At 41.1% G+C, this 26,310-nt stretch overlaps 1 protein-coding gene across 1 annotated transcript in view; it reads right to left on the minus strand.

The window, feature by feature from the left end:
- Positions 1 to 26,310, minus strand: part of LOC116542179 (collagen alpha-6(VI) chain) — a 110,497-nt gene that overhangs the window by 11,959 nt on the left and 72,228 nt on the right. The window contains exons 29-36 of the mRNA XM_032266957.1: positions 24,101 to 24,163; positions 22,942 to 22,977; positions 22,788 to 22,824; positions 20,513 to 20,524; positions 16,263 to 16,756; positions 9,039 to 9,135; positions 5,476 to 6,147; positions 2,361 to 2,454 (exon numbers count right to left, since the gene is read on the minus strand). Of these exons, the coding sequence (XP_032122848.1) occupies positions 2,361 to 2,454; positions 5,476 to 6,147; positions 9,039 to 9,135; positions 16,263 to 16,756; positions 20,513 to 20,524; positions 22,788 to 22,824; positions 22,942 to 22,977; positions 24,101 to 24,163 (1,505 nt within the window). The remainder of the gene's footprint in view (positions 1 to 2,360; positions 2,455 to 5,475; positions 6,148 to 9,038; positions 9,136 to 16,262; positions 16,757 to 20,512; positions 20,525 to 22,787; positions 22,825 to 22,941; positions 22,978 to 24,100; positions 24,164 to 26,310) is intronic.

The raw sequence follows: 26,310 nt of genomic DNA on the forward strand, positions 1-26,310 counted from the left end.
TTAAAAATTCAAAGTGTTACAATTCATTATATGTATACTGTCTACTGTTTAACTGACTCAAAATTAGGCCAGTGGGAATCCCATCAAGATGATTCCTTTGTTCTTTTGAAAAGATGGTTTTTAATGATTTTCTTGCTTTTTGGCATAGCAATTTTTCCAGCTGCAGTCTAAAATTAGGACTTTCTCTAAGAAACTCTGGTTCCTTTTAAATATAGTTAGAAACCACAGTGTGGTCATCAGGCATGCTCACTGTCATTAGGGTGTCCCGTTTGGGTGTTTTATTTCAACACTTAGATTTTCTATTTTAAAAAGCAATTTGTTTGTCAGATCAATGTGGTCATTTAAAGCAACTTCAGCAAAGTCTCAGGATACAAATCAATGTGCAAAAATCACAGGCATTCCTATATACCAATAACAGACAAACAGAGAGCCAAATCTGGAGTGAACTCCCATTCACAATAGCTACAAAGAGAATAAAATACCTAGGAATACAACAAACAAAGGATGTAAAGGACCTCTTCAAGGAGAACTACAAACCACTGCTCAATGAAATAAGAGGACACAAACAGTAGGAAAAACACTCCATGCTCATGGTTAGGAAGAATCAATATCGTGAAAATGACCATGCTGCCCAAAGTAATCTATAGATTCAACGCTATCCTCATCAAGCCACCAATGACCTTCTTCGCAGAACTGGAAAAAAACACTTTAAACTTCATATGGAATCACAAAAGACCCTGCATAGCCAAGACAATCCTAAGCAAAAAGAAAAAGGCAGAGGCATCACACTGCTGGACTTCAAACTATACCACAAGGCTACAGTAATCAAAACAGCATGGTATTGGTACCAAAACAGAGACATACACCAATGGAACAGAACAGAGACCCCAGAATAAACATCACACATCTACAACCATCTGATCTTTGACAAACCTGGCAAAAACAAGCAATGGGGAAAGGACTCCATGTTTAATAAATGGTGTTGGGAAAACTGAATAGCAGTGTGCAGAAAGCAGAAACTGGACCCCAACCTGTCACCTTACACTAAAATTAACTCCAGTTGGATCAAAGATTTAAACATAAAACCTAACACCATAAAAACACTAGAAGAAAAAGCAGGCAAAACCATCCAGGACATAGGCATAGGCAAAGCCTTCATGACTAAAACACCAAAAGCAATGGCAATAAAAGCCAGGATAGACAAATGGGATCTAATTAAACTCCAGAGCTTCTGTACAGCAAAAGAAACCATCATTAGAGTGAATTGGCAACCAACAGAATGGGAAAAAATTTTTGCAATCTACCGATCTAAGGGCTAATATCCAGAATCTACAAAGAACTAAAACAGATATACAAGAAAAAAACAACCCCATTCAAAAGTGGGCAAAGGATATGAACAGATACTTTTCAAAAGAGGACATATATGAGGCGAGTGAACATATGAAAAAATGCTCATCATCACTGGTCATTAGAGAAATGCAAATCAAAACCACACTGAGATATCACCTCATGCCAGTTAGAATGGCAATCATTAAAAAATCTGGAGACAACAGATGCTGGAGAGGATGTGCAGAAATAGGAACACTATTACACAGTTGGTGGGAGTGTAAGTTAGTTCAGCCATTGTGGAAGACAGTGTGGTGATTTCTCAAGGATCTAGAAATAGAAATTCCATTTGACCCAGCAATCCCACTACTGGGTATATGCCCAAAGAACTATAAATCATTCTACTATAAAGACATGCACACGTATGTTCATTGCAGCCCTGTGTACAATAGCAAAGACCTGGAACCAACCCAAATGCCCATCAGTGATAGACTGGACAAAGAAAATGTGGTACATATACACCATGGAATACTACGCAGCCATAAAAAACGAGTTCGTGTCCTTTGTAGGGACTTGGATGAATCTGGAAACTATCATTCTCAGCAAGCTGACACAAGAACAGAAAGCAACCACCATATGTTCTCACTCACAGGTAGGTGTTGAACAACGAGAACACATGGACTCAGGGAGAGGAGCATCACACACTGGGGACAGTTGGGGGGGTAGGGGAGAGACAGCGGGGGGTGGAAGGGAGGGGGGGGGGGGGGGGGGGGGGGGGGGAGGGAGAACATAGGGAGAAATGCCAGATATAGTATGCACCTAAAGTTAAATAAGTAAATAAATAAAGTGAATAAATTTAATTTTAAAAAGTTATCTCTTGTTCCTTCAAATTATATTCTAATATCATGTAGCAAGAGATTTTTGTCTGAATATGATGAAGAAGGAAGAAAAGCAAGAAAAGGAAGAGGAGGAAAATAGAGATAAGAAAGGTGGGGGGCATTTTCATTTATCAAGTAACACTAAGCAGACAATACCTTCGGAACTGTCGTGGGGGTTGCTTTGGATCTGTAGAGCTAAGTCTATTGCACTTTATTTTGAAGTTTAGTGGCGGATATTTGTTGATTGCACCTAAAAGAGAAAAGTCTGTGATGAGTCTTGTATTCATGACTGTTAACATTACTGCAATCTGCTCTGTATACAAAGTGCCATTTTACTGTTTTAAGTAGTCATTAAGAAAAATACCAACTAAGGTAGTCACATGAAATAAAAGCAGATTTCTCGGGGGAATCTTTAAAACTGACTTTAGAAAACACATCCCTTCTGAATTTATAGGTGAATTCAACTAACTTTTCAATAAGATCCTCTTAGCTGCTAAACTGGGTCAACCATTAAAGGAGGTATCATGAGCTAGTTCTAATGGTCTGGCTTTTAATTGATATGAACAAAGGTAGTTATTTGCTCCTTTGAAATATCAAAAATGTAAAGGAAAAAAGACATTTTCTTTGTGGTCTTTGAAACACTAACAACAGTAACATCAGCACTAACATCATAGGTTCAGTTCATTAGTGGCTCATTTCATTTGGAGGCGAATGAATTTTTCATAACAATAAAGCATGCCTTTTTATATCATGTAAACATTCAAAATCCATTTTTGATGGGAATTCTTAAAAATGTATTATGTATTTCTTTGAAGTATTAAATTAAATAGATTTTCTAAACACAACTAGATTTTTTCCTGGTAACCCAGGGTCATCCTAAGTAGCAGATTTGTCCTGGACTGCGATCCAAACTGTCTCCAGAGCTGCTGTTGTAGGTAGGACTGTGCGTGCTACACTGAATGGCCTAAGACCGTGATGCTACCCTTACTGTGCACCTGATTTTTAAATTTTATCTGTGTTAAATATCAGACGGTTTGTCAGTAGTTTTCTCTTAGAAAACGTGTTGATTTTGATGTGGACCGTGCTTGACAGCCAACTCTATTACAGCAGTATATTTAAATAAGAGCCACAAAGCAAGGGAGCAAGACCAGAAGACCCAGAAGGGCAGTCAGTAACCAAGACTGTTTCAGTCGCTCCTTGATATCCAGCATCAGAACAGTGAGTGGCTCAGAGCAGCTCCCTAGTAAATATATGTTAATGTTGAACGCATTACTGCAAGTCTGTGGGCCTGCTATGGAAGTAAGCATGTAGACTTGAACGTGATTATGCAAAGTTTATCTTGACTTGTACTTTTATAGTTACATTTTAAAGATTGCAGATTTATAGATATCTAAGTTCTAGAAGAATGGGGTATAATTTCATCAAGGTTATAGTTTTCCCAAAGCACTTTATGCATCTCTCATGTTCCCTAAGTACTTTTTTCTTAAAACATCTTTTTACCTTTCCTCAGTTGGGGGGATAAGTGGTGCCTTTTATCTAATAACATAATTTGACTAATTACTCATGGAACACTGCCACGAATTTTGGGGGAATAGGGAAGGAAATTCCATTTTAAGACTTCTTCCAACTTCTTGCCTTATGAGAGCTTCTTTTTTTTTTTTTTCTTTTTTTTTTTTTTTTTTTGTTTTTGAGGCGGAGTTTCGCTCTTGTTACCCAGGCTGGAATGCAATGGCACGATCTCGGCTCACCGCAACCTCCGCCTCCCGGGTTCAGGCAATTCTCCTGCCTCAGCCTCCTGAGTAGCTGGGATTACAGGCATGCACCACCATGCCCAGCTAATTTTTTGTAGTTTTAGTAGAGACGGGGTTTCACCATGTTGACCAGGATGGTCTCGATCTCTTGACCTCGTGATCCACCCGCCTAGGCCTCCCAAAGTGCTGGGATTACAGGCGTGAGCCACGAGAGCTTCTTTACAAGTTTATCAGTCTTTCGAGGTTTACTTTTATTTTACCCCTACAAATGCCTTATGATATCTTTCTTCATTCAGAATGACCCCATCCCCAGTTTTCCCCCATTTTTCCCCCCTCAGCTCTTCTTTCTTGTTTCTATTCCAGAATATATCCATGTAAATTTCATTCTGGGAGCTTTCTGTTCCCATCCAAGTGTTTCTCAAGCCATAAGATACATATCAGTCACCTGGGGATCTTTATAAAATGCAGATTCTGGTTCAGAATGATTGGGTTGGGTCCCAAGATTCTACATTCTAACAAGCTCCCAAGCGGCACTGGTACTACTGGTCCTAGAGTCAGTTTGAATAGTAGAGGATATACTATCAGCCCCAACAATAATCTCCAATGCTCCTTAGACCTCACCCTACACTGATAAGTCGGTGTCTCGAAAAAACTGGGCTTGCTACGTAATATCAGAGGCACATTTGAGACACAATCAAGACCCCACTTGAGCTACACTGGATACTCTTTTACCTGTGTGTTCATTTCTCTCTATCTGGACTCCAAGGGATCATTTACCAAGAAAACATTTGCAAATGCTACCAAGTGCTTTTCACCCTTCAGAATCATATTAGAATACAGCTTTTTATCCATCCTGTTGCATTCAAAATGGATTGCATATGGATTTCATTCCAAAATGGATTACTCTAAGAAATGCAGCCCGTGTTTACTTTTTATTGGGCACCAGTTACACTAATTACTGGCATCATAAAAAGAGCCATTAACAAGGCTAAGAAAGTTTTGCAAGGCCGTATTTTTTATTCTGACAGGTAAAATCTCCTAACACTTCAAACTCTGCCTCAGGAACTTGTGAAAGAAAAGCCAAGAACTGTTTAATTTTTCTCTGGCTCTCTTTTTTGGTGACTTTACAGATGAAACTTTCCATCAAAGCAGAGTGTGCTAAGGTTACATGGCAAGGATTTCTACTTTGTAGTTAAAGTCCGGGCTGTGACTTCACACCCCCGGACTGCACTGCTTCAGAAGACAGCTGCTTGTTGTGATTGCTTCTCCATAGGAACCAGAGGCATAAAAAAAAAAAAAAAAAAAAAAAAAAAAAAAGGCCAGAAAACTAAAAGCGTAGGAATCAGATTTCCTCCCTTTTACCATCCGTCATTATATATTTTCCTTTCTGACCCTGAAGTGTCCCTGAAGACAGACAAGAGGTTTCCAAGAATCCATGTTAGCTCATCAACCATTTTTTTTTTTTTTAAGGAATACCAAGTACATTCTTAATGTGCAGAGAAGAAGATTTTATGACTTACGCCTGATTGAGTTTATAAAGGATTTCACAAACTTCACACCATAACTGTGGTCAGGTTTATGAATTCGGCCAAGTTGAACCAGGTGGTGATCCAAAGGGTGACTGGCGAGATCCTCCAGCTCCTTATCATCCCAAGTAGGGCCAAGGGAAAACACAAACAGGGCATACCCCTGACATTTGGCTCGCAAGGATTCCTTCTTTAAGATTTCCCCATCTAAATGGCTGGTTTCCCCAGCAGATATCACAAATATGACTTTGTTTTTTCTCAGATTAGGTGTACTTAAAAAGACGTTGTCCAGAGTCCACTGTAAGGCATGACCAATAAAAGCATCTCCATTTAGTTGTTTAACTGACTCATTCACGTGCCTCTTCATGAGGCGCTTACTGCTGTAGGTGGTAAGATTGAACTCAGCTCTAACTGGGCTCTTCTGAGTGTTGGGTAGAAAGTCACGGGGAGCATGGCTCAATAGGGCCACCCGGTCTCCAGTGACAGAAGTCTCCGGCTCTGGGGTGATTTCAAAGTAATCTAATAGTGTTCCCAGGAAGGCTCTGATGTCTTCAAATTCGGCACTTCCCATGTTCCGGGAGCCATCCAGAAGGAAAGCAGCATCTATGTAAGACTGCACAGGGGGTGGTCTGGCTTGGTCACAAGAAGCATCTGGCTTGCATACATCTGTTAACCGAAAGTCATTTTGGGTTACTAAGTAGAAATAGACAGAAAAGGGACGATAGCATCTCAAATATTTTGACATCTGGAAACTGGATAGTCTTTGATGTTAAAATAGTGACTAAATAATATCAGTAACAGGAACATTTCTTAGTACATGGTTTGCATCTGTCTCCCAAAAGCACAGCTTTTATACCCAGCCTGTGTCTTGGACTCCATTTGCTAATGCTATCAGACTTTTAAAGATTAGGCTGTTTTCAGAGAGGTTTAATCTTGGCTGTGTCTCAAGTTTGTAACACTTTAAGTGGACAGTTTATCTCATGCATGCAAGGGTATGCTGTATCACAACATAACAGTGACTGATCACTCTAGATCTTAAATATACAGGTTACACCAATGGCCCTTATCGCTATGCTCAGATTGTTCTACTATGAAGAAGTGCTATAAAAGTAAAAGTGAAAAAAGCAATCTTTTATTTCAATTTAAGTAAGTTTATAACTCAGTGTCTATCTATGAGTGATCCTGAAGGACAAAGCTCATCTTTGCATCTCCATAGTGCTCATTAGTTGAAAACTCAATACACGTTTGTTACATGAATACTGGATATTCATGGCCTTTCCTAAATGAGATCATTTTATAAACATGCATATCTCATTTAACAAAAGAATGCATAGTAATAAAAACAGAGGGGATTTTACTGAATATGACCACAATGAATATTCAGAGGAATAAAAAAATGGAAATGAAAGGATCTTAGAGGTCATTTAATCTTGTAATTTTACAGAAGAAACTGTGGCCAGGAGAGGAAAATAAGTCTGGCAAAGGACACGCCAGTATTTCTAGAAGTTTCTATATATGAAGTCAGTGTTTTATTGTTAGAGATGAGGCCAGGTGGTATAGCCATGGGGAGGCCCACTGGCCTGAGAGCTGGGGTGCTTGGGTTTTGGTCTTGTTTCAGGAACAAGCTGTGTGCCCCTAGCCAAGTCACCACTGGGCCTCAATTCAGCATAGTTCTGCAAAATTAGGTGGTAGGGCCAGACTCACCTAGAGACCCTTTTTAGGACTGAAATTTTGTAATCCTAGTAATAGTTGATGGTTGAGTATAAAAGTAGCCTCTTTAAAAACCAAAGATAAGAAAGAGCAATGGAGCAACATGAGTACGGACAGCTGGTACTAGATATACAGGAAGGGGCCACAAATAAAAACTATTAGATGAAAGATTAATAGCCAGAGCGCTGATCCTAGGGGATAATGTAACAAAATTCTCACTTCAGTCTTGTTCATGGACTCAATAAAGATGTGACTTTGGATAAGTTATGGCTCCCTTACTGAAATTTACTAAAATTTTATGGCCCTGTAAAACGGTCAAATGATAGAACAGTCACCTGTGTGCAAAGCAGTTTCTAAAATCAGGGACAGCAGGCTGCCCATTTGCTCAGTTTTGTAGGATTTTTAATTGCAGGAAACAGCCAAAATATATTTTATTATGTGCCTAAGAGACAAAACAAGGGTTTAAGCCAAGAAATGAAGCCAAAATCTATCCCCAGTTTCACACGTGCAACTTCTGACTATACGACGTACCAGCACACTGTTGTAACTGACATGTTTGAAAGAGCAACTGAGAATACACAGGGTGGAACGTATCTCCCACAGTATGTAATGCACTTTAATTGCTTTGAGTCAGATTGCCAGTGCCTGAATCAATTCTGTGCAGTCAAGAGAAAGAGAGGGAAAGGGGAAATGTTATTAGAGGAGAGCAGAGGGGAAGACAGAAAGAAGAGGGGTTGTTAGAAGACCGGAAACCCTACTTCTCCCTCAGGGTTACTACTTTCCTCATTTAGGTCATTTACATGGCAGGCATTTGCACCTCGCGGATACATGCAAAGAAAGAGAAAAATCAAGCATTTTCTACAGGCTCAAATGGAGAGGTCTGGGGAGCAGAAGAATGAGACATCTGTTTTCCATAAACTGCAGATGGTTTAGAGTCAGCCTTTTTGGGTTTGACATGGCTGCAGAGCCTTGAGCAAACTGTTCTCTCTCTCTAAGCTTTATTTTCCTCATCTGCAAAATGGAACTCATAGTAGTTCAAATGTTTTAGGGTGATTATAAAGACAGAATGACATAATTCCTTTAAAGTGATTAAAACAGTGCTTGGAACATAAGCACAATAGTTTAAGTATTAACTGTCATTATCACCATCACTGATATTACATGAATTAGAATAGTCCATGGCCTATAGAATGCTTTATATCCCTCAGCGATTACAGTCACCAACGATCCCAGTGGCTTCCACTGTCTTCGTAATTATTAGAACACTCAAATGGAAGGTAAGAGTCCAGTTTTCTAGTTAGACCTATACATTATGTATAAAACATTACAAATAAATCAACGCTGCAAATTTTTCTGATGCTTAATATTTGGGAGTCTATGAAGCCTCTTTTCAATGAGAAATGCATGCATTTCTGCTATTTTCCACTTTGAGTGTACTATAAAATTTCCCCAAGTAGGTAGGAGGGTGCTGAATTGCTTTCAAGCATTTCTTTGGTGCTGTGAACATTTCAAGATTTAGAAAACACATAAATACACTTTATAGCATAAAACTTGGCAATGAAATAGGCTAAGTTTTTCTAAGAATCATTACTGTTTCCTGTAAGCTGCACTATGTGGAAAGGCCTGGAGTGTAACTCTTTTGCTGGGATATACAGGAGGAGATGATACTTACTGAGCTGAGAGGATTCATCTGCGGAAGAAGAATGTGGCAGGGTGTGCCCAGAGCCCTAGAGAGGTCCTCCCAAGGCCATAAGTATCCCCGCTGACAAGTTCCAGTTGCCCCTGCCAATGGTGACTCAACATGCTTAATAAGCCTGACCAAATTATTTTCTCTCTGTGGGTCTTACCATAGCAGAAAGTGCACCGCTGGAGTCTCTCTAATGCTGGTATGTAGTCGGTCCCTGAGGGAACCACAATTACTTGAAATGTGCCAGTGTCGTCAATCTACGAGAAGCAGAAGCAACAGAGAGAACAGCTTAGTAGGTAGGGCTGCAAGAACCTCTTAGAACTACAGAGAACTGACATCTGGAGAGAGTAACACTGCTCCTTCTAAGAAGGTACTGGGGAGGCACGGCAGGTAAGCATGGCTAAGAGCTCTGCCTGGGTTTAAACCTTGACTCTCAATTTAGCTACATGACAAGTTACTTTGCATGTTTCTTCAACTGCAAAATGAGAGTACTACTACCTCCTAACAGGACTACGGTGAGCATTGGACGAGTTCTTATTTGTAAAGCACTTATGGCACAGAGTGGGTACAATACAGGTGGTTAACGACCATGAAACATTTTCATATCTATGACTGTAGCAATACAGTGAGCTCTCATGCTCATCATCCCCATTTTGCAGATGGGGAAACTGAAACTCAATGCAAGGTTAAAAGGACCAATCACAAGACACTGAAGCCATTTAAGGAAGAGTATCAGAGACCTCCTCTCCCCCTAAATCTCAGAGACCCATGTAAAATCACAGAATGCCCTTTAGAAACTATCTTCAGGTTTCTACTATAAACTAGGCATTGAAGCTCTCTTTGAAATACACTCAGGTCTACATCCACGAAGCTCTCTAAACAACTCCCAACGCTTTGCCAACTTGGCCCTGTTGTTAGTAACCCGCTTGGGGAATTTGAAAGTTGAGAACGGGGGGAAGATAAGGAGGCTCCAAATAAGAATTATGAGCTTGGCTAACTGACCCAGAGATCACTGATAATTAAGGAAAAACTGTAGGCACGATCCTATCTAATGCCTAAGAGGTGAGTCAGATGATATTTTAGCTTTCCCCTGTGATTGTATGCCAACTTCCCTCTTTCTTTGAGAACATCCCCTGCCACCATAATTAATCCACAGAGATAGAACGTCAGCAGTTGTTTATATGGAGTAACTCTGTCTTCAACCAGAGATGACTGGACTAGACGTGGTATTAATTAAATTTGGCCTGAGGACATCTCTGTACTTTGAGTTCACTGGTAACCAACTGCAGCCTAACTTAGTAGATACTAACTGAAAACCTATCTTAGAAGTATTTATTTATTTATTTATTTTACAAATAGCTGAGTATTAGCCAATTATAGCAGCTGCGCTTCAGTTAGTTACAAGTGTCGAACTGATTGGACCATGTTCCAATGAAGCAAAGGCCAAGCTGTCATCAGTCAAGCTGTTTCTGTACCTCGCTTCCATTTTTATTCATAAACACTGCCTGCCACATTGTGAAATGCAGCTCTCTGAACCTCTTCTGGTTTTGAGCGCTGCTCGATTGGATGGTAGTGGCGGCCCATCTGGAATGGCCACTGCCATGATGCTGCCTGCAGTCGAGGATGTGTGACTGGGGCCGTGCACTCCATGGAGGCCCGGGAGGTGGGAACAGGTGGAAGCCCCATGCCCTTCTGAGTTGGCAGGACAAGAGCCTTCTGCTCCTTGGGCACAGCTGCGGCCACCAAGCTGTGGCTCCAGACCCAGGCATCCCTGGGCCCTTGGGCCCTGGTCACAGCTGTGGGCCCATGCGTTTCTGCGCTTTTGAGGGTCCAGGAAACTCCCTGCCCCCACCACTCAGAAATGCCTGCTCCCACTACCTAGCTTCGCCTTGCTCCAGCACCTGCTCTGATCTTGGAGAAAAGCTGAGGCTGAGCCTGGGCACTGTTGCAACCCAGCCAGGCATGCACATGCTTGGAGCAATGCTGACATGCCAGGCTTGCTGCCTCAGCCCCCTCCCAACTTTGGGTGCTAACAAGTGCGGGAGGGAGGCCGAGGGAAGTGCCGAGGGCAGCTTGGTGCCAGCCTGCAGGCGCCCCTCAATGCCAACAGCCTGGGCTCCGGTGGATGACAGAAGGAGGCAGACAGGCTCCTGCATGGAAAGGGGCAGGTCCTTGGTGAAATCCAACCTTCAAGCCAGGGATGGTGGAGGCTGGGGGCTGGGCTGACAGACCAAAATGGGAACTTACAGTGCTTTTTCCTGCCTGCCCATGGCCTCCCATGAGCCAATCAGCACTTCCTCCCCTCTGAAAACCCATAAAAACCCTGGACTCAAGGATACTCAAGGAGGCCCCCAGATGACCAGCTGCAGAGAGGAGCTACCCACCACCCCAGGGGCTCCTCTCTGCTGATAGCTGAACACTCATCAGGACACCCTACCTACAGAGAGGACCTACCCACTGGAGGTCCCCTCTGAGCTGTTCTGTCACTCAGTATAGCTGCTCTTCGCCTTGTTCACCCTCCACTTGTCTATGTACCTCATTCTTCCAAGATGCAGGACAAGAACTCAGGACCCACCAAGTAGTGGGGCTAAAAGAGTTGCAACACAAACAGAGCGAAGCATGCCCCTTACTCGCCACGTTGTGGGTGACAACAAGGTGAGAAGAGAGGAGGAAAGAGCTGGGGCCCTTTGGGGAGCCCAGACCTAGGAGCTCCCTGAGCCGGGGCTGTGACACCCTCTCTGGGGCTCTGCAGTTCCTGGCATCTCCAAGCTTCCAGGTGCCACCGTGTTCCCCAGTGCCAGCTGTGGAAGCTGCCTGGGGTACATCTGGTCCAGCCACAGCCTCACAGGGAGCTGCCCACCCTGCCACCCCACACTCGCCTGTTCACACGCCCCTCGTTGCTCCACACCTGGCTTGTCCTTGGCAGGCGTGAGATTCAGGCTGGTAGCATGAGCCAAGCACAACCCGCCAGGCTGAATGGGTGGAACAAGCTTTAGCAGGCCTGAGTAAAAACTTAGGCAAAGGCACCACTGGCCACAGAGGTTTCCAGCCGGCAAAGCAGCACCCCAGGGATCCCATGACAGATTTATGAATTGCTGTCAGTGTGAATAAACTCTACATAATTTAACCTGCCTAAAGTTTTTAACACTTTGATGTCACAAATGGGATCCAAAGTAGACCTCCAGTGACTCCCAGGAGCACCAAGTGACCAGGTAAAAATCCCTGCCTCGTATATTGTGCCCATTGATCTCTCACAGCAACTGACTGGGATCACGGGTGGGTTCTCTTTGATTCAAGCTCCACAAACTTGTGTTCTGAGCTCTTCAAGTTTGAATAAGTTTTATATCGGGCTGGGTCCAAGACCAGATTGGATTCTATAATTAATAGGATTGCATCCAATTAGAAGCCTCAGATGTCTGACTGGGTCAGGTAGAAGCTGGACTGGGTCCAGTAGGCTGGTAAGATTAAAGAAGACAGAGAAGAGTGGGTTCATCGGGACTCAAGGAGTCTCCCCTCTGATAACCTATTCTTTTCTAGAGAAATGGATGAACCTTACCAAAAATAAGAGTTACAGTGGACATAGTGGGAAAGACTTAACCCAAACAGTACTTCTTATCTATGGGGTACTTTGGAGGGTAAAAAGGGGATCCTGAATACCTCAGGAACAACGGGCTATATTACCCATTAGTAGCCATTATTCTGGAGGTCACAAGATACACAACTTCCCCAATGACTCCTACAGATAACATCACTACTGTAGAACCTAATATTGGCCTTTTGAGACGTCTTTTCAGGTTGTTTTGCATTTCTGATAACGAATGGCTCCACCTGAACCCACCAACCACTCCTCCGGCCCCATCCAGGGGTGACTCGGAGTGTATGAGGACGATTTTCTACATCCCTATGTAGCTTCTTCCCCCAAACTATCCTTGAAAAACCTTAGCCTCCAAATTTCAGGGAGACCGATTTGAGTAATAATAAAACCCCAGTCTCCTGTTCAGCTGGCTCTGCATTAATTAAGCTCTTTCTCTATTGCAATTCCGCATCTTGCTAAATCAGTTCTATGTGGGCAGTAGGCAACATGAACCTACTGGGAGGTTACATGAGCACAGCGTAAAAGCAGAGGCTGCTTATCTGAACTCAGGAACAGAGGACACCAGGGCTCTAGATACTTACTTAGTTGAACTCTACTTAGTTTATGTATATGGGTATACCTAAGCTAGCTAAAATTGGTTTTTGTGATCTGTAAAAGTAGTCTTAACTATATGCCAGGAGGAATAGTTAGTCTGCATTATTAATAGCTATTAAGAGGTGTCTCTGTGCAATGTTTTAAGTGAATCACGCTTTCACTCCATCTGGATGGTGGTAAATGACTGGACACCAAACCCAATGTCAGTTCAGACAGCACAGCTCAGACTAGCTGGGAGGGGCCAAGAGCTTTCTTATTGCCAACTATCAGGATCCAGGAAAAAACAAAATCACAGAACGTTTGATCTAGAAGAAATCTTAGGAATCATGTCATCTAACCCCACCATTTTAAGGATGAGCCAAGTGAGCCCCAGAAGGGGTGGATTATGGAAGGCTCCAGTTTAAGTTTTGCTTTCCCCAAACAAGACATGGCTGCACAGGTACTGCGTTTCACACTGGACTACTTAACACCCAGATGGATCAAGATTTAGAAAAGCCATGATAGATAAGACACCAACTAGAGTTTTTAAATGTGGACCCACAGTAAAAATGCATTGTGTCATGACAGTTTCAAGTTCTGTTCTTAAAAAATAGTGGACAACAGTTTAAACGCAGGTAAAGCACAATGGAAGAGAATGGATACAAGAAAGAAAAAGGTGGCAAACAGAACTAGTAATGTAATTACTCTTCTGTAATGTCAGACATGGAGTTCTAGCTGATTTTCATTTATGCCTCTGTTTTGCCCTTCCAGACAACCTTGCTTGCTTTCATCTTCCAATGTCAGGGTGGGCCTTTTGGTTTTCCAGTTTGCTCCTGTATCCTCAGAGCCTAGGACAGTACCTGGTTTATAAAATGAGGCGCTCACTAAATATCTGTTGAACGAAACTTGGGAGCAATTCTGACTTCATCTCTAACTCCCTAGCAAGTTTGAGTTCCTGAGCTTGTTATAAAGCAATGTGGTCCTTGCTGTGTTTATTATCTCTGAATCTGACTTGCTGGCATCTGAACGAGAAGAGGCACCTCTCCAGGAAAAACATATCACTGGGGTTTCCTTTTATCAATGTTTACCCCAGCATTAGGCATCACACACACGATTAAACCTTTTCTTTCTATACCTGTTGCAGAGAACTGCTCTTTGTTGAGCTCTTCTTCATTCAACATTAGTTTAATATCTGATATATGGCAGGGACCAATAACCAAGAAGACCAGCAGATACTGTTCCTATCTCTACGCATCAGAAATGAGGAGAAATTAACATTAATCAGATAATCACATATAAGTTGGAGTGTTGGGGGCCAATGCTACTTACATTTATGGGGGTCATTATCAAGAACTTTAAACCTTCATTGGTGCTCTTTTGGGATGAAAAGGAGTAAAGAGTTTCTAGATGATTTGGGCAGAATCAAGAAACCAGATTCATCAATTTCTAGGGGAGACTGTGAACATTCAAGTTTAAAACACCAAGTACATTTTCACAAGTTATATGTTGTGCACACACCCTTGAGTGGAAGTGTGTCAGTTTAAGTTTCTAACACAATTTGCATCAGGAGAGAAAGCCGTCTCCTTTCATGACTAAATAAAACCCAAGGGATGAGGGAATTACAAGGACTGTATGTAACCAAAATCACTTACAGAATGGTTTAGCTTCTGCTGCTTCTCAGAGCCGCTACATTTGTATAGCCCGGCCCCACTCTTTTCTACTTTATGTGTATTTCCTTATCTGAACCTGACTCATCAGCCTTTCATTTGCATAATTCTGATAATTCAATGATGTTATAAATAATAGCAGTTTCAGCTCCTTTACAACCTAAATTTTATTATTAAATAAATTTTAGTTCAAGATCAAGCAATTGAATGCTAATAATTAAAGCACAAGCTATCATTCTTGAGTGTTTACTATGTACCGGCCACTACTGCACAGTGTTGCATCAATTAATCTTCACACCAACTCTAGGAACTGGATACTTACTGCTTTCCATATTTTACAGATGAGAAATGTATTTCAACTCTGTTATGCTTATTTCAACTTTCACAGAAAATTACAGAGCAGTGGAAACGGCCTCAAAAGGCCACTTTTAGCCTCTAGTCTAGGAAAAATAGAAGTCACCCTCCATGGTGAGTGACCGCCCCTATAAAAGACCTGCAGAAAAAGGTAACGTCTTGACTACCTGCATTAGGCCATTTAATCCATGCCCAGTAAACCAACATTGCCTTTCAAAAGTTCTTTTTTAAAATCTAAAGTTTCCTACTGCTGTCACCCCTAGTTTCTCTAACAAGAGATTTTGCAGAGTTGGAGTTCAGCTGGCTAATATTCTCCAGTAATACTTTTTCATGTGCTTGAAGGCAATGATTCAGTTGTTTCTTTTAAATAAAGTAATTTTTAAATGGCTGGACTTTTTATTTACGTTAAAATTTCCAGTGCCTCTTTGCTGCTTGCTCCGTGGGTCCCTCTTCATGTTTTCTGTTCTGGAGAACAGAACACCATCTGGGGCCAACAGACCGACTGGAAGGACCCTCTGCTGGGCCCCGGAGGTCTGCAGTGATGAAGCCCTGCCACTAAGCTACTACCGACAGGATGCTTTAAAGTTATCCTCAGTTGTCTTAATCCCAGGTGATTCATTTAGGAATGGAACATATTGAGATTTTAATCCCCAATCTAAAAAGCTATAACTAGAATGGCTTTTCCTTTATAAATTTTGGGTCATTACATAATTAGCAAAGTTATAAAATCAGCCAATTGGCTTTGCTCACACAGCAACAATTACCACCCTGGCTATCTAAGTGACATGTATGTTTACCAGCCTCCTGAGTCAGTATCTTTAGATTCAGAGGCAACTCAAAGAGTAGCTTGGGGGAACACTAGAGCAGCAAGCTTGGTCATTGCTTAGCTGTGGGAACCAGGAAAAGTAGCTTAACTTCTCCACGCTCAGTGTTCTCATCATCTGCTTCATAATACTGCTTGTGAAAATGAAACAGGTTAATGCATTGACCTTACCCGGTTTAATAGAAAGAGCTTAACATGTTCCTGGTACACAGTAAGAAATACTTGTTCTACTGAGCCAATCCAGAATTTTTTAAACTTCCTAACAAATGGCCCTGATTTTGAATGCAAGGTAGTTCCATACTTTCCAATAGAGGCTTCTGAACACAGGCAAGGTAAATAAGAATGGTCACGTGGAAGGTTTCCCCCTCTTACCGCAAATGAACGCCTGACGGAGGGCACGTTGCTGAAAGTGATCACGACGGGAATGACGTCAAGCGCGCTGAACTCCATGGTGGCCGTGGTGATGGAGTGGGCATCCGCAGACTGACCACTGCTGAAAAATGTGGCGATTCTTCTCGTGTGCGCCCCCGGAAGCGTCCGCTTGAAGACATTCCTGGAAATAAACCTCATTGCTCTGCCGATGTCCCGGCTGGCAGAAGATCTCTCATAAGGAATAGCTTCAATTTCCCTGAGAAGTCGACTCTTCTTGTAGATGTCCGAGAAGCGCACGAGGTGCCTGGCGTGGGAGTTATAGGAGAGGATGGCAATGCGCGCTCCCACGGGGCAGCTGTTCTCCCGGACTTTAATGTCTCTCACCAGGAAAGCCATCATCTCCTTCATCCGCTCAAATTCCTGTTCAGTGACATCCCGGGACTGGTCCAAGGCAAACACCAACTCGGTTGGGTGCACTGGGCATTCGGGTTTTCCTAAAAGAACATATCCCTTATCACATAGCATCCTTATTATTATTTTTTTTAAAGATACATAGAAGGCAAAGTAATTTTAAATGTTAACTATTTAATACTTAAAGAGTGTAAATAATTTAACTCCTAAAACGAACATGTAAAATGTTATATATTTAAATCTTGAATAATTATAGATGTCATTCCAAAAGCTGAGTTTGCTCTTTTGAATCAAACACAAAAACATCTGGAATTCAGGTTTTTGGTTTTTTTTTCTTTTCTTTTTGTAGTCTTTTCTTTTTATTCAGTTCACAGCCAAGTGGAATTCAGTTTTATTTTATATGAAATGTTAAAGCTGACAATCAAACTCCTTCTAAACAATAGAGAGCTCCTGGAAATAGCCTTCACCTACAGACACTGGATCAAAGGTATCAAGTTTTGTTGCTGGAACTTTACTCAGTTAAACTAAAACACATTTCTTTTTTCACTTAATAAGGAAATGTAGTAAGAGTTAAAAAGTAATGGCTGTGAAAGCTCCACTGATAATTTTAGAAAAATTGGAAGAAAACTGACAGTTTACAGAGCAAAGCATGAGATACAAAGAGAGTAGGCAATACAGGTAGAACCTGGATCCCTGGCCCAGGCACTAACCAGTCATGGGACCCTGTCCAAATTACTTATCCAGTCTGGGTCTAAGTTTCCTCATCTGCAAAATGTGAGTCATAACATCACCTGCTACATAGGCCTGGGGTGAGCATTCAATGAATCAGCTCAGGAAAATACTTAGAACAGAACCTGGCACATAGTAGGTGCTCAATAAATGTCAACCACTGCTGTTAGAATTATCATTCCAGACTTTTTCATTGTGAGAACTACGTTACTAAAAGAATGAGGAAAGCTTTAACAGATACATTTTTGTTTAACAGTTACAAATGCAAGTTTACTGAATAAATATGCCTTATTACTGAGAGAAACTGATTATGGTTGGTAAGCTCCATTGTAAGCGTTAATCACATATTTATGCATCTGTACTCATTGGTTCTAATTCATTCTAATCTCAGTATCTTGCACTTGTTGTCGTTGGCAACTCATATTTGATTACCTGATTAAGGTTCATTTCTCCTAGTTTATGATGTATGGAACAGTATCTGCTGATCTTCTAAGTTATTAGTCCCTGCTATATATCAGATATCTAGCAAATGCTGAATGAATGAAAAAGAGCTCAACAAAGAGCAGTTCTTTGCAACAGGTATAAAAACAATCAAAGTTTAATAATGTGTGAGATGCCTAGTGCTGGAATTTGGTTGGTAAAAGGACACCCCAGTGATGTATTTCTCTTGGAGAGGTGCCTCCTCTCGTTCAGATGCCAGCAAATTGGATTCAGAGATAATAAACACAGCAAAGACCATATTGCTTTACAACAAGCTCAGGAACTCTGACTTGCTGGGGCTCATGTAGGCCATCAAGGAGACATCCCTCTGCCATGGGCCAGCTGGGCCTTGCCCACCTTAGTGCTAAACTAGTCAAGTTTTTAGGAAAAAAATTCAAGTTTTTACGGGAAAAAAAAAAAAACCCAAAACACCTAGGGACTAATTCATCTTATAAAACACAATCTGTAAAACCCAGCAAGCTGCTAGGAATCCCAAAGATTCTGAAGAAGCCTAGGCTGGATTGTGGTGGTACCTAAGAGGGCCTCCTCGAGAAGGGAGGGATTGCCACGTGTGGATCCCCAACTAACATGGCTCTGTGACCACACACTATGTACTGAGGACTGCCACTGGCCACAGAACACGTGATAGAAAGGACAGGGAGGCAAGGATCAGCCTACACCACTGCCATGTAACCTAAACACAACACTGACGGCCCTTGTCCAGGTCACCATCATATTTGCCTGGAATACTAACACCCTCCCTAAACTAGGCCTTTGCCTTTTACATTTACCACCCTCCACCCTTGCCACAATCCATTCTCCCCATAGCAGCCTAAGCAATATTTAAAAATCAGATCATACTCCTCCCCTACACACTTTCAACAAACTCTTTAGTACCCTCCCCATCACAACTCAAATAAAATCCAGCCCCCTTATAATGTGCAAAGCTCAGCTTGTTCTGGCCCCTGCCTATTCCCCATTTTTTTATGTGCTACTCTCTGTCCCTACGTCTCAATCTTGTTGGGCTCCATCAGTTCCTAGGAAATGCCTAGGTGTGTTCTGTTTCATGGCCATTGCACTGAAAGTTCCCTATGTCCAGCTCTTGAAAGATGGCTTCTTTGTTTTTGTTTGTTTTTTGAGATGGAGTCTCACACTGTTGCCTGGGCTGGAGTGCAATGGCATCTGGGCTCACTGCAACCTCCACCTCCCAGGTTCAAGCGATTCTCCTGCCTCAGCCTCCTAAGTCGCTGGGATTACAGGTGCCCACCACCACACCCAGCTAATTTTTTGTATTTTTAGTAGAGATGGGGTTTCACTATGTTGGCCAGGATGGCCTTGATCTCCTGATCTCATGATTCACTGGCTTCAGCTTCCCAAAGTGCTGAGATTACAGGCGTGAGCCACTGCGCCCTGCCAAAATATGGCTCCTTTGTATTCTTCAGTCTAAACTTTAGTTTCACTGCCCCCAAAAGAGTCCTCTGTCCAAAAACATCTCCCCCTTACATTACCCCAGGACACAGCAGTCTATGCTTTAGTTCTTTCAAACAGCACCTAATGGGCTGTGCTTTCATTTGTTTGTTTGTGATCTGAATCCTCCCTAAGAATTGCAGTTTCTGAGCACAGGAACCACATTCATTATTCAACTCTGTATCCCTAATGCCTTCTATAGATACTGGCACTTGGTAGGTTTTCAACAAATATTCTTAAATGCATGGATAAGCCATCAGAGGACATGAATTGGTGGTCTTATACAAAAAGTCAAAGTATATAAATGTATAAGAGGGTGATGATAAGTTTACACAAAAACATCATGTAAGAAGCATTTGTAAAATACGTTTCAATTCTCACTGAAAATCTGAAGCTCACTTGATAATTAGCATCATGCATGAGCTCCATGGATTTTAGCATTATCTGAGTGAGTCACACATTCCACTTACTTGCTATCTGATCATCCCTACTTTTATTCGGACTTCTGCATCTTAATCCCTAACCACTGGATGACAGAGATGATATGACAGAGTGAGAAAATAAAGGGGGTAAGTAAAATACTATTTTTGGCCACTTGCAGTCGCTCACACCTGTAATCCCAGCACTTTGAGAGGCTGAAGCAGGTGGATCACTTGAGCCCAGGAGTTCAAGACCAGCCTGGGCAATAGGGCAAAACCCTGCCTCTACAAAAAGTACAAAAACTAGTCAAGTGTGATTGCACGTGCGTGTAGTCCCAGCTACTCTGGAAGTTGAAGGATCACTTAAGCCCAGAAGGTCAAGGCTGCAATGAACAGTGATCAGCCTGTGAGACAGAGCAAGACCCTGTCTAAAAAAACCCCAACATATTTTTAAAACCTAAATGCAAAATAAATGGTGATGTTAGTCACTATGATATTAATAATCTTAACAATTTTTATTAATATTAATAAAAAAGCAAATCACTTTGTTGAGAAATAGCTGTGAAGCTCAGCTAAAGCTGTGTGATTTATTGGCAGCAAGTCTCTGCTACCAGCATGAGTCAGCGGCAAAGCCCAGATAAAATTTCTATCAGTTGGAAGCCAATATACTGCTTTATCTCATCTTTCCAGATGTATGACATTTTATAGCTTGATTAAAGCATGTTGTAAATAAAGATTACTCACCATGTCCGCCAGCTGAGAAAGAAGAACAAAGGAGATTGGATTATTATTTGGTAGGAGAACAGAGTTCTGTATTGTGCAGAAAAGAAAGGTTCTATCCTGTCTGCTTTTTGTAGATGACTCAAAAATCAAGGCAACAGATAGAGTTTGGAGAAAATGCAAGCAGAGTCTAACATCTTGGTAAATTAAAGCACTATTCCTTCCAAAGGGAAGAGGATGTGGGAAATGAGACAACATACAGCCATAAATCAGCCGCCTGCAGCCGGCTGTCAAAGACAAAGAATCTTTGCCTGGGAGGGAACATGATGTTACAGGGAGGTGTGCTGAATTTGGAAAGTTCAAAGCTCCACCATCTCTTTACATTTTCCCCATGTAGATATCTATAACTATCACTTATATACATACACACATAAACAAATGTGTCTGTATCTATGTATAATATGTATGCATACACTATATGTATATTATATGCATATCTATGTGTTATGTAAGTATCAGAGGTGGATTTACTCTGAATTAAATGAACATTTGCGTAGAACTATACTGCTCAATATCGCAGCCACAAGCTACGTGCAGCCATTAAACTAATGAAAATTAAATAAAAATTCGGCTTCTCAGTCACACTAGCCACATTTGAAATGCTCAAAGCCACATAGGTCTTGTGGCTACTATATTGGACATCACAGGGGCATACTTCCAGCACTGCAGAAACTTCTATTGGACAACGCTGCTTTAGACTTCTTTCTTGCAGGGGCGCCTTGCAAGGCCTCTCCTGGGAGGAACCCTAGCCATGATGTTTGTTTATACAATCATATACTCATATAAAATATGCAAAAGTTAATGGTTGTGATTTATTTTTTTGTTCTAAATAACTCTTACTTCTGAAATACCTTTGTACCCACTTTTAGATTAGTGATTTTGTATTGAGTCCTTTAGATTTTAGAAGATCAGGTCTCAACATACTTGGATCTTCCCTTGAGATTACAATTCACATGGTCTCTATGTCATACAACCTACCGTGCTAATTGAGCCCCACAACAACCCATCTTCATGACTCAATGTATATATGTGTTTTGATTCCCATCATGGTTCCATTATGCCATAAGAAGACAGAGTTCCAATAGACACTGCATTCAAAGATTTTAAATATCTGTCTTTGAAACCAATGTTCTCTATAGAAATAGGCTCTAATTTATTTTTCTTCCCCCAAAATGTCTGGAGGGAACTTTTGGCTCCTCCTTTCCATCACACTGTTATTTGGAAAGTCATTATGCATTTGTAGATGAACATTAAATCGTCAACTCTCTCCTAATCTTGCACATGAAATTTTTTGATGGTATCAACATATTTTGATAGAAGAGGATATTATAAAGGTTTAAAACAAATTCAAATGAGCATTTGCCAAATCAAAATGTCTTTTTGATTTTAAAATTTTGATAAAGAGAAAAAAAAATTTGGCAGAGTATGTTTGCTTTTTTGTTTTTTTGAGACAGAGTCCTGCTCTGTCACCAGGCTGGAGTGCAGTGGCGCAATCTCGGCTCACTGCCACCTCCGCCTCCCAGGTTCAAGTGATTCTCCTGCCTCAGCCTCCCAAGTACCTGGGACTACAGGCACATGACACCATGCCCAGCTAATTTCTGTGTTTTTAGTAGAGACAGGGTTTCACCGTTTTGCCAGGATGGTCTTGATCTGTTGACCTTGTGATCTGCCTGCTTCGGCCTCCCAAAGTGCTGGCGTTACAGGCGGGAGCCATCACACCTGGCCCATATTACTATGAATTTTTAAAGCAAGTCAATCAGTCTAACTAAAAATAATCAAACATACGTTTCCAGGGAAGGAATAACAAACAATGAACCGCGATCAGGACTCCCACTCACCAGGACGCTCTATTATCACAGCTGCTTCTTTCATACCAGGCGAATTCGAATTCTATCAGTTACTGTCAGGCGTTATTAATCATCTTTTAAAAAATTCCAAGTGATTCTCAACTGATTGATTTTACCATGAGGTGAATTCAGACATCAAATCTCAATTTTCTTTAGATTAAAAGCACTCAATAGATTATTTCTTACTGCTTGACATGGGTTTCAATAGACATGATAGCAGCCAGAGAGGGAGTTAAAAGTCACCAGTCTATGCTGACTCAAAAATACATGCAGGGACATCTCTAATTTTAAGAAATTGGCTGGTGAATTGTCTCATTTCTGAGTGTAGCGTTCTCTGCTTTTCTTCTATGAATGCCGACAACTTGGGAGATCATTTCAGGCAGGATACTTACGACTGCGGTCCCGCACATACTGAATGAGCTCACATGTCTGCAGTTCAAAAATAAAACAGAGAATTAACCAACAAACTACTAGGCCCTGAAGTTTAAAAATAAGTAAATTTAATGGAGCACTCAGAGCACTCTGTTGTAATCGGGAGATACGTACAGAAAATGACGCCAAGCCTTTGGCTCCTTTCACACCCTAGGAAAACAAACAAAACGCTGTATTAATGGCTCTAGACGTACCATCAGCAGCCCGTGTGCACCAACATCGCCCTCAGAAAGTGATAACTTTTAAAAGTTTTATTCTCATTAAATTGTAAGAGGGGAAAAAAGAATGCAGGTAGACGCTCATTACCTAATTAACAGTAACACTGTGGAAAAACAAATGATAAGCAGCAAGCTTGGTGCACACAAGCCTTGAGAGGCCACTTTCCTCTGGGTCCATCTCCAGATGGCAAGCATTGTCCAGAATTACAAGGATGGAGCTGACAGCCTGACACTTGCCGCAGAGCACTGGAGCAGGCCTATGCCTCAGGACTAGCTAAAGCTGAGCCACATGCGTGCAGCTGCCCTCTTTCACAGCAGGGGTTTGAAGGTCTTCGACTCCCATTCCTTGCCTGAGCCACTGAACAGCAGTCAGAGCTGAACCTTAATCTGTTCCCATCATCGTTTAGCTGACAAAAGGATCAGACTCAAACTGACCATGTGGAAAGGTGATCTCAACTACCTTCTCAAAACAATATATATATATACACACACACCCACGCGTGCACACACACACACACACACACACACACATCTATAAATCTGTCAGAGTTTGGGATAGAAAGAACAAATGAACCTATTTTTAATTTCATCTGTTCAATCTCATCTTCAGAAGAGGAAGAGTCTGGCTCCTCTCAAAGAGAGACACCCAAGAAAACAATGCAACAGAGCCCCACCCCAGCTCCTGAAGCAAGTAAGTTCCATTTGAATGCAACGTTGATCACAGTCACTATTAATTTCCTTTCACTTCCATTCATTCAGTGATCACTTATTACATGTAGAAAGATTGGACAGATACAGAATATAATTGAGAAATACCATTTTAGTCTAGATACTTTTGATTTCCTCCTTCAATTTCCCCATCTCTCAAGAGATGTATTTAATCACTATTTTTTCTTCTCTAAATACTTAATCAGTACTTTCTTCCCCATAAAGGTGGGAAAACAGTGGTCAAGCAGCAGAGACAGAAGACATGCAAATTTGTACAATGAAGATTTCATGCACTGACTTTTTTGAGTAGAAAAGGACCTGGTGTGGTTTATAGCTTTGCTACTTACCTTACGTCCAGGGTGTCCTGGTTCCCCAGAGGATCCCATCTCTCCTGGAAGCCCAGCAGATATCTCAAAGCAGAATTTACTTATTTTAAAATTATATTTATACATGGGTGTATGTGTATGTAAATTCAAATTAAAAAAATTAAAATTCAAAGGTGAAAATTCAAAAGTGAAAATTTCACTTTTATTTTAGAAAATTGAGAGTTTTCCAAAAAAAACACAAAGAAGGAAAAATATGCCCAGCAGTCCCTTCTTCCCAAAATAATCCTCATTAACATTTTGATGTCTTATCTTATTCTTTTGGTATTAAGACACATATTCCTTTTAAAAACTCATTTGAATCATACTTTTCTCTGCTACCTTTTAAACTAAATATATCTCTGGACATTTTCACTTACTAAGTATTATTTTTGCAAAAATCATTTTTCATAGCTGCATTGTACCCCATCACATGGTTGTACCATGATTTAGTTAGTCCCTTACTGTTTGTTGTTTTAATAGGGAATGCCATTATAAATGTATATGCCTGATACTGATTATTTCCTTAGGGAAGATTGCTAGGACTAGAATTGTTGGTCAAAGGAAAACTTTTTATCTAAATGAAGTGGTAGGTAACTGAAAAAAAACAAACAAAAAGCAAAAAGTCTAGAAAAAAAACTGAAATATAAAACTTTTAAAACAACAGAAACACAATCATTAGTAGGAAATATTGTAATGAAATGGGGAATAATAGCAATAAAAATAACAGTTACCTGTTTACTAGATGTCAGAGATATTTTCACGTACATTCAACAATAAGTTTATCATAAAGCTAGGATTTAGTTTAAAAATTGGAATAATATTTCTTTTTCTTCATTCAAAATGCCACAGAATTTACAACTTTTACAGGACTAAAAAATGAAGTTTAAAATCAACTTAATTAGTAAAAGCATTACCTATAAAACAGTAAATAATGATTGATATCCTTTGGGCATTCCAATGATATTGACAGTGTGCTGGGTTGAGTGAAAAATAAAATAATTTTATTTAGAAGATAAAGGTTAACCCCCAGGAGAAAAGAGCAGATTGAGTACATGCTTTTACCTTTGTTCCATTCCAATATCTTACTAAGATGACAGTAAGTAGATTCTTTTAAAGGCAAAAAACAACAATGTTGGGAGAATAAGAAAGGAGATGACAGTCATAAAATTTGAGCCTGGAAAGCAAATGTTAAGTGTTAAATGACTTAACAGACCTGAGAAAGTTGAATCCTAGGCCAGCAGAAGATAAAGCCAAGAACCAATGTGTTTTATATCATACGTCCCAGAAGGCTGAGGATTTGGCAGCACTGGGAACCTCCAGAAGTGGAGGTGAGGGAAAGAGGTGAGGAAAAGAGGTTAAGTAAAGATGTTTAGCTGAGAATCATTTTACAAATCCCCAAATCGCCTCTCTATTCTCACGGTTGAATGTCCCTTTTCCCACCCTAGCAACAAACAGAGGTAAAACAGAGGTGAAACTCCAGGCTGAGCTGAAAAACTACAGTACCTAAAACAGGCAGAGTAAATCAAAGTATGTACAGTAAATGTGAGAGTCTCCAGCTCTCTTTTTCTGGATGGCTCCTAGAAAGCTGGCAGCCAGACCTTTACTCTCCAGGTAGGAGACTGTAAGAAATTTTTTCAGGAGAACTTCATTAGACAAAGAAGAAAGATCTACTGATTTCAGAGGTTTGCTAAATAAAGAAAGTAGCTAGATCACTCACTCAGAGAAACTGGTAGTTGACAAGCCCCACTCATGTTCTCAGAGCTTCCAATCAGTCTCTTTTTGTTTTTTTGACAGGGTCTCAGGCTCACCCAGCCTCAAATGCAGTGGTGCAATCTCAACTCAATGCAGCCAAGACTTCCTTGGCTCAGGTGATCCTCCTACCTCAGCCTCCCTGGTAGCTGGGCTGCAGGCACATGCCACCATGTCTGGCTCATTTTCGTATTTTTTGTAGAGACCAGGTGTCACCAAGTTGCCCAGGTTGGTCTCAAGCTGCTGGGCGGAAGCAGTCTGCCTGTTAAGGCTCCTAGAGTGCTGGGATGTCAGGCATGAGCCACCATGCCTGACCCCAATCAATCTTTTTGTCTTCAATTCTTAAATATGAATACCTAATTCCTGAAACATCTGAGTAATAGATATCAAAACAGAAAGGAAAATAAAATGTAGAAAATAGGCTATGTTGGTCAAAAAAGGAA

This window comes from Sapajus apella, unplaced genomic scaffold (assembly GCF_009761245.1).
Source record: "Sapajus apella isolate SASKATOON/1434 unplaced genomic scaffold, GSC_monkey_1.0 scaffold4, whole genome shotgun sequence".
NCBI classification, from domain to species: domain Eukaryota; kingdom Metazoa; phylum Chordata; class Mammalia; order Primates; family Cebidae; genus Sapajus; species Sapajus apella.